This window comes from Mesitornis unicolor, unplaced genomic scaffold (genome assembly GCF_000695765.1).
Source record: "Mesitornis unicolor isolate BGI_N332 unplaced genomic scaffold, ASM69576v1 scaffold29929, whole genome shotgun sequence".
Taxonomy (NCBI): domain Eukaryota; kingdom Metazoa; phylum Chordata; class Aves; order Mesitornithiformes; family Mesitornithidae; genus Mesitornis; species Mesitornis unicolor.
The window spans coordinates 17,289-25,809 of NW_010207216.1; the positions used below are offsets into that span (position 1 = coordinate 17,289).

At 55.4% G+C, this 8,521-nt stretch overlaps 2 protein-coding genes across 2 annotated transcripts in view; both read right to left on the reverse strand.

Moving 5' to 3' along the window:
* Positions 1–4,279, reverse strand: part of LOC104546617 (myosin-11-like) — a 5,901-nt gene extending 1,622 nt beyond the window's left edge. Inside the window, exons 1-2 of the mRNA XM_010192052.1 lie at positions 4,223–4,279; positions 255–4,158 (exon numbers count right to left, since the gene is read on the reverse strand). Coding sequence (XP_010190354.1) covers positions 255–4,158; positions 4,223–4,279 — 3,961 coding nt within the window. The remainder of the gene's footprint in view (positions 1–254; positions 4,159–4,222) is intronic.
* The window catches only part of LOC104546619 (myosin phosphatase Rho-interacting protein-like), a 56,432-nt gene that overhangs the window by 8,976 nt on the left and 38,935 nt on the right, over positions 1–8,521 (reverse strand). Inside the window, 2 exon segments of the mRNA XM_010192055.1 lie at positions 6,865–6,981; positions 8,285–8,514. Coding sequence (XP_010190357.1) covers positions 6,865–6,981; positions 8,285–8,514 — 347 coding nt within the window.

The following is an 8,521-nucleotide window of genomic DNA, read 5'->3' on the forward strand; positions in this document are numbered from 1 at the left end:
AACGTGAAGTTATCAAGCTGCTTCAAAACCCTCCCTCCCTCTACCCGCAGAGACCACCTCAAATAATCCGCCCTCCCACTGAGACCAAGCCCTCAGCAATGCATTTAGAATACCCCAGCATGGAGAGAAGGGAAATGCTGTGCTATGCAGAGGCCTTTCTAACACTCTGGGGCTTGCTTTGGCGTGCTGGCCCTTTCGGGGGGCACCTCTGGGTCTGGCAAGTGAACCCCAGGACCGAATGCACCCTCCCGTACACTCGGCAGCGTAAAACGTTAAACGTATCAAGACCTTTAAGTTTTCAAAGTCTTTCTGGTACTTTTCCCTCAAGGTGGACGCGTTCCCCTCCAGGTGCTTGTTCTCCAGCTCATCCCTCATGACGTTCATCTGGGCCTCCAGCTCCTGGATGCGTTCCCTCAGGCCGTGCATGGAGTCCAGGTCCCCATGGTGGCCCTGCCCGCTGTCACCCTCCTCACCGGCCACCCAGGCGTCCCCAGCGCCCGGGCCCGCCACGGGGGACACCTCCGGGTGCTGCCGCTGGTACTGGTCCAGGGTGTCCTGCAGGCGCTGCAGGTTCTGGCTGTAGTGCTCCTGCAGCGCCTGCAGCTCCTCGCCGTGCATCACCTGCAGCTCCTTGATCCTGGCCTGGAACTTGTCCTCCAGCACCTGCATCTGCTCCAGGTGGTACCGCTCCATGTTCTGCTTGTCCCGGACGATGGCATCCAGCTGGCTGAGCCCCTCCGTCCTCTCGGCCTTCAGAGCATCCTCTGTTCTGTTCAGCTGCTCGAGCACGTTTCGGATCTCCTCCTCGTACCGGCCCTGTAACTCGCTCAAGCTCTTGCTGTGTTGATGCTCCTCCTCCTCCAGGAGCCTTCGCTGGCTCTCAAGCTGGGACACCTTCGCTTTGAGGTCGGCGTTCTCCCGCTCCAGCATGGCGATCACCTCGCCGTACTCGCCCTGCTGCTTCCTCAGCAAGTCCTCGTACTCGTCCCGAAGGAGAGAGACCGTCTTCACGCGCTCCTGGCAGAGCGCATCCATGCTTTGCAGGGACTCCTTGTAGGACTTCAGCTCCCGCTCGTACTCCAGCCGGACTTTGCAGGCGGCGTAACAAACCTGAGCCTGAACGATGGCATCCTGGACTAACAGAGAGGAATAGCGCCCAAGGCCTCCCATGCAGGAATGGTACGAAAGACACTGAGACATCTTCAGGAGCTTCTGACAGTCTCTGGTGGCCTCCTCAGGAGGCAGAGAGAGTAAGGCAACAGATATCTCCTTCAGAACGTTTGATTTGTCCTTTAATTGCTGGGCAAGATCTTCCTGAATCGAAACAAGAGCTTGGTGACTGTGGTTGGGCACGCTGCCCATCTCCTCCACCTTGGCCAGTTCCTGACATGGCACCATCTGGAGATGGCTCCCGTCCCAGGAGATTTGGGCTCTTTCTGAAGCGTCTTTTTGAATCTCAAGGGCTTCAGAAATCTGGTGCATGACTCGGTCCAAATCAGGAGTCCTGTACGCTTTGAGGATCTCCTCCAACATGCACTTGTGCTGCTGGAGAGCTGTTTTGGTGTTATGGAGGTCTTCTTCAATGGTTTTTAATCTCTGGTGAAAAGATTCCCTCATTTTCTGTACCACAAACCCAAGTTCTGCCTTGATCAACGTCGCGTCTGCTACAGCACCGAGAAAACAGGGAGAAAAGCCCAGACCCGTTGTTTCTGGTTTGCCCTCGGCTTCTCCTTCTCTGGTGCTCAAGTGTGCTCTGAGCTCCTCCACCTGGCTCCAGAACTCCCCTTCCAGCAGCAGCTTCTTGGACAGGACGCTGGCCAGGTCGACGGCTGTATGAGAAACACTGCCCGGCTCCAGCAACACCACCTCAGCCGTTCCCTGGATCTCCCTCAGGAGCCGCGATATCTCGGAGCTCGCGTTTTTCAAAGACTCCGCGATTTGGTTGATGAGAGAGGCCTCAAACGCCACTCTCTCCGAGAGCCACCTCAGCTGGCCGGCGTCAAACGCTCCCGCTGGCTGCTCCTTGGAGACGGGCTCCTCTTCGCCCAAAACCCCTCCTGCTGGAGCGGGGCTTTCCACGATAAGGCTTTCACCCTGCTGATATTCGGATGGGGCTGGCGCCCCTCTCAAGGCCTGGATTGCATTTGATAAGGTCGCTTCCATGCTGGAGAGAGTAACAAGGAACAAATCCCCCTCTTTTTCCGCGTCCGATTCGGGCAAAGCCCGTAGCTGCTCCCTGCACTTCTCCAAGCACGTCAGCGCTTGATCGTTTTTAATTTGGAACCCTCCCAGCTCGCTAACGTGGTTTTCTATGAGCTTGAACTTCTCCTGCCTCTCGCCCTCCAGCTGCGAGACGAGCGCGTTGACCTGGGATAAGCTGCTCTGAAGCTGCTCCCGCAGCTGCGACTCGGTGCTGGCCCACTGGTGGTGCAGGGCGATCAGCGTCTCCTGGTTGTGGCCGTGCTGGCTCTCCAGCTTCATCGTGACGTCTTTCAGCTTCTCCTCCGTAATGTACAGCTTGGTTTCCAGGGAGTGGATGATGGAGAGATAGGTCTCGGAGTCGCTCGTCCCCGACGAGGGGTAACCCAGAGGTGGCTCTGACGACATGCTGTCTTCAGACAGAGACCTGTCTTGGCTCGTGTCTGAAGAGGTGCTGCTGGTCCAGTTTTTCTCTGATCCGTCTGGGTGGATGTATTTTTGGCACTGGATGCTCGAGAAACGGATTCTTTGCCTCTTGGCCCCCGCCACGATTCCTACGTCAGGCTTTGCTAAGGCTTTCTGAACTAACTCTTGGTCCTGCAGCTCGACAGCTTTGGAGGGGGAGTCAAATTCCTCTGCTTGCCTCTGACCGCTCTCAAGAACCTCATCCTCCTCCTCCTTCAGTGCATAAGCCATTGCTGGGAGGACATCCTGAGTCTGCAGAGGCTGCCCCAGCTGGGACGCGTGACTTTCGTCAGCCTCAAGACTGGGCCCAAGGTCCTCTGCCTCCTCAGCACACGGACCTGTGCCTACCCCAGCCAATCTCTTTAAAGCCTCCTCCTTGGCCCTGAGCTTTACTTTAGTCTCCTCTAAACTGCTATCTAAAGCGACCATTTTAACCAAAGCCTCACTGAGATCTTGATCTTTCTTCTCCACGATCCTCAAGTGCATTTCCTTGACGTGTCTCAGCTCTTCTTCCTTCTCCTTCAGCACTTTCTGCACACCCTGGAACTGATCCGACACCTCCTCGAACGACTGCTCCAGATTGCGGTAGTTGGTCTCTTCCATCTTCAACTTTGCCTGCAGCTTCGCCACTTCGTTATCCGACTCGGCGACCTGATTCATCAGCTCGTGGAACCGGCACTTGATCTGATCTCTCTCTCTTTCCAGCTCCTTGATGTGCTCCGCGAGTTTCTGGATGCTGGCCTCCTTCATCCCCAGCTGCTCCTCCAGCTGGTGGACCAGCTCGCTGCCTTCAAACTTGGCGCTCAGCTTCTCCTTCTGCAGAATCTCCATTTGCTGCTCGCTGTTTTGCAGCTGGTTCTCGTACTCGTTGGCCTTATCCTCCACCTCCTTCAGGCTCCGCAACAAAACCTGCTTCTCCCTCTCGCAGCTCTCCAGCAGGGCCTCGTAGTTCTTCTGCAGCTTCTCCTCCATCAGGCTCCGCGCCTGCTCGCTGGCGTTCAGCTGCCCGCTCAGGTCCGCGATCCTGTCCTGCAGCCGCTGCACCTCCTTCTGGTGGTCCCTCTGCAGCGCCTGCTGCATCTCCAGGTCCCGCAGCTCCTGGGTCTTCTCCAGCAGCAGAGCCTCCGCGCTCTTCAGCTTCTGCTCGCTGGCCTTCAGCTGGGAGCTGAGCGCGGCCTCGCCGTGCTGCCACTCCTCCAGCTGCTCCTTGGCCTTCTCCTTCTCGCTCCTCAGGTCGCTCTTCAGCTTGGCCAGGGTCTGCTCCTTGATGGCCAGCTCGGCCGCCGCGTTGCTGAGCCTGGCCTGCAGGCTCTGGATCTCGGCCTCGTGGTGCCGGATCACGTCCTTGGCCTCGGCGTAGCTGCGCTTCAGCGACTGGATCTGCTGATTGATCAGCTCCTGGCGCTGGCATTGGGCTTCCAGCTCACTTTGGAGGTCTTGGTTGACTTGGTGGAGCCTCTGCCAGGCACCTGATGGCGAGGCGGCCACCTCGGTCTTAAAAAAATCGATTAAATACTAGATTAGTAACACTCTTGGCTCTCCCTTCTGAGTGTCACACCTCTGGCCAGGCAGGCCACGGAAAAGCTCCTCGCAGCGATTTGGCTGCTACCCACATGCTCCAATTGGGATGATTTGTTCTCGGCACAATTTTTTGGTTTGGTTGTTTTAATCAACTTGTTTTGGTTTGGTTTGGTTTGGTTTTGGTTTTTTTGTTTTTTGAATGAGCGACAACTGCTTTCCAGTAACAGAAAACACGGACCACAACATCAAAACAGCTGTACAGTGAACAGGCTAAACGGAAACATAACCAAAATCAACTAGAACCAAAAAAACGATGAGGAAGAAACACCAGCAGTAAAACAGAGACGGACAGACGAGAGAAAAATGGGAAGGGTGAGGAGGGGATGGGAACGGGTGGAGGAGAAAGGAACTGCTTTTTTAGCGGGTTTGTTCGCTTTGTCGTGAAACAAAAAGTGCACAGTTCGGGTAACGCAGCCCTACCGACCAAAAGCAACAACAGAAAGTGAGGTGACAGCAAGTGACATCGCGTCCCACCCCACCGCGGGGACGCGGCACGGCCGGCGTGGAGATGTCATTGCTGCGACTGCCAGACAGGACTCAGCGACTGCTCATCGCGTGGAGGAGATGCGGGTACGCTAAAGTGTAAGGCTAGGGAGCATCTAATGTCTCTACCTGCAAAAGAAACCCCAAAAAAACGAAGGACAAAATGAAAAAAGCCCGACAACGTGAAAGGGAGGGAAAAGGTGCGATGAGGATGTAAAATAAAAGAAACCAACCTTTGTGAGATGCAAACCAAAGCAATGTAGCATGCAAAGAGAAAACTCACAGAGAGAGAGTCATGCAAAAGGCGACAGAAATTATGTGTCTTTAAAAAAAAAATAAATACACAGACAGGAAGAGGCGAGAGAAGCACAGCGTCACGCCTAGGAATTTGGCCTGCCTTGCTGCACTCTGCTTGCTGATAAGGAAAGCCCACAGATGTGACACTCAGTTACGTTAAGTTAAATTTCATGCTTTACACCAAAAAAAACCATGCAAGAACACCCGCCCGGGCCGGGTTAGTACGTGACCCTCCCACCCGCCGCGGCCGGGGGACACCTCCGGTCCCTTTGCAAGGAGCGGGAGCCCCTGCCGTTTCTCCCGGTAGGGGTCAAGGCCGGGGTGCCCCGTCCCGAGGAAGCTCAGCGCGAGAGAGGGGTTACACGAGGCGTCGGTGCACGCACATGCATCGGGGTGGGTATCTCAGCAGCTGCCTTAGGAAATGTGCAGCGGCTTTTAAGTGGGGGCAGTGTTTAGGGGTCCATATGGGGCTCGTGATGCTGCCAAGGAGGGGTTGGTGCCCCCCGGGCAGCTCGGGAGGCAGCAGTCAGGCTCCTCCATCGTCTCTCCTCGTAGGCAATGTAGGAACCACTCCAAAATTAGGCATGATGGAGGGGTCTGTCCAAAAAAAACCACTGTGGTGTTTGCCCGCAGTCTGGGGGTGCAGAAACACCCCCAGCGATTCCAATCCCTTCACCCCAGCAGGGTTTGGTGGGGTCACTCCCTTCTGCAACGAGACTTTAATCCCTCTGCTCCCAAGGGAAAATAAGGGAAATTCCCATAACAATTAAGACTGGAGCAACAAAAAAAGCTCCAACTCTCCCCAAAATCCTCTCCAACTCCTAAGTCAAAGCTTGGGTTGCTTCTCACTGCAGCGATGATTTGCTCAGCCCTTCTGCAGGCTTCCCCTCTTGCCCCCCACTCCTCATATTGAGGTGCTATGGCCAACTTCAACATGGCCAATCTGACGGTGGATCCAGCACTCAGCTTTTTAGCCCCATGCCCTTTTTTTTCCGGGCTCCAGGCAAGGGAAGGTCAGATGCCATTGCCCAACACTGCCAAGTGAAAATGGAAATCCTCCAAGCGAGCCCTGTCAGCTCGGGGGCTCCAGAAATAAATGCATTAATGACTAACTCCTCCATGGGAATTGCTGGTAAGGAAGGCAAGACGCTTCTCTGCCTGTGGGGAAATTTCTCCTGTGAGAAATAAGGACACGAGGTTCGGTGTCGACACTGGGTTTGCTGCCATGGGAGTGCAATGTGTGACCGCTTTGATCCAGAGCCAGTCTGGCCAAGTAGATTTGAGCAGGTCAAGATGCTGCTCCTGCACTAAACAGGACTACGGACCCATGGGAGCAGACAGAGCTGCCCTGTGGGTGTCACGGCTCCTCTGGGCACAGCTGCTCCCAAAGGAAGGGCTGGGAAAAGCCTGCTTGGTTTGGAGGAGGGTAGGAAAGGCTTCCTAAGAGACTCTCTTGCCTCTCCAAAACAGGCTCCTAGGCTTTGCTGAGGACAGGCACCATGTAACAGAGTATCTGGGGGATGTCTGGGGCATGAAAAGAGGGAAACGACTGTTGCACACAAAAACTCAGTATAAGATGGCTCAGAGGTGGACTTTGCTGAGGTCCCATCTGTCTGCCATGGCCATGCTGTGTTTTCCCCCAGGGACACCAGTAGATAATGCTATCTTCAGTCTACCACATCCCAGATGAGAGCTTTTAAGCAGATGATCCTGGCAAGGCTACAGGATTCGTGGTATTTGCAGGAAGGTCAAATCTCTTTGCACATCTCTGCATCAGCCTGGGCTGAAGCCCACCAGGAACCCCTCGGGTGCAGAGGAAGCCTGATTTCTCTCTCCTACCTGCAACACGTAGCCCTCCCGGGCGCTCTGCTCCCGGCCCAGTGCCACTTTCAGCTGGTCCTGCAGGTGCCGGTTTTGCTCCAGGAGCTCCAGGGCCTCCTTCTGCTTCTGCTCCAGCTGCAGGGACAAGAGCAGACACAACATCCAGGGGGTGGGCAGGGGGTCAGCCATGAAGAGCACGCAGCTCGGAGGGGATGTAGAGCAGAATGAACGGGGCTTTTGATGGCACCGCCGCTCTGCTGTGGGATCTGGATTTCATTTTGCCAGGGAAAATCCCTCCTGCCCCCAGCAAGAACTAAGTTCTGCATTGGTTTAATTCGTAAAGCTCGCTGCAGCGAAGGATGAACGGCACCAGCTCGTCCCAGGTGTGACCCAGGCAAATCCCAGCCCAGTTCAAATCTGGGATACTCCTGGTTACTCCACATCTGCACCCCTTTCCTTCCTGCTAATACACCTTAATCCCAACTAACAACCAACCTTCGTTATCCCAGGCATGGACCTCTTTCCAGATGAGCTGAGTGTCCTCCTTTTTTTCCCTAAAATTGTACAATTTGTAGGCTCAACAAAAAGGGAACCTTCGTGGTGTGTGCTACAACTCAAGCCAGTTCATAGTTCTGTAGACACAAATCTACAGCTGCAGAGGGACACAGAATTATGAGCTTGAATTAAGAGTGTGGTTGACACACACCAGTTGCACCCAGCTCATCAGAGGCAGGCGGGCTGACAACCGATGAAGCGCAGGTTGTGTCTGCTGGGAAGGGGTAACAAAAAACCACCGCTGCAACAGCAGAGCCACGCAGGAATGGACACGGAGCTGTGCCCTGCCAGGGGACCCTACAGCATCCCCACTCACAGAATCACAGAATCGCTCGGTTGGAAAAGCCCTCTGAGATCATCCCGTCCAACCGCTCCTGTCTACCCCCTAAACCATATCCCTAAGTACCTCGTCTACCCGCTCTTTAAACACATCCAGGGATGGTGACTCCACCACCTCCCTGGGCAGCCTGTGCCAGCTTCTGACGACCCTCTCAGTAAAGAACTTCCTCCTTAGCTCTAACCTGAACCTCCCTTGGCACAGCTTGGTGCCATTTCCCCTTGTTCTATCCCCCATCACCTGGGAGAAGAGACCAGCACCCACCTCTCCACAACCTCCCTTGAGGCAGTTGTAGGTGGTGCTGAGGTCTCCCCTCAGCCTTCTCTTCTCCAGGCTAAACAAGCCCAGTTCCCTCAGCCGCTCCTCATCAGGCTTGTTCTCCAGAGCCCTCCCCATCCTTGTGGCTCTTCTCTGCACACGCTCATTGTTATAAGGAAGCAGGAATACATGCAGCTTTTTTAAGCCTTGCTCAGTTGTCCTGCAGTTACCACAGTGACCTGAAGGCCATTTCGGCAGGCAGCCTGCACCCCCCGCACCCCACTTTACCTCCTTCTCCAGCAGCGTGGTCAAGTGCTGCTTGGCCAGCCCCTCTTCCCGGTCCTCGGCGTGGGCAAGGTGCAGGGGAGCGATGGGGATCTGCTTCTCCTCCCGCAGCGGGGTGGTCTCCACCTGGTGCCAGCGCTGCTCGATCTCCACGTGGACGTTCTGCGGTTTGATGTCCTGTGCTGCGACGGGCAGGATCCTGTCCACCTCCATCCTTAGCGCCTCTTCCGAGCCTGCTCC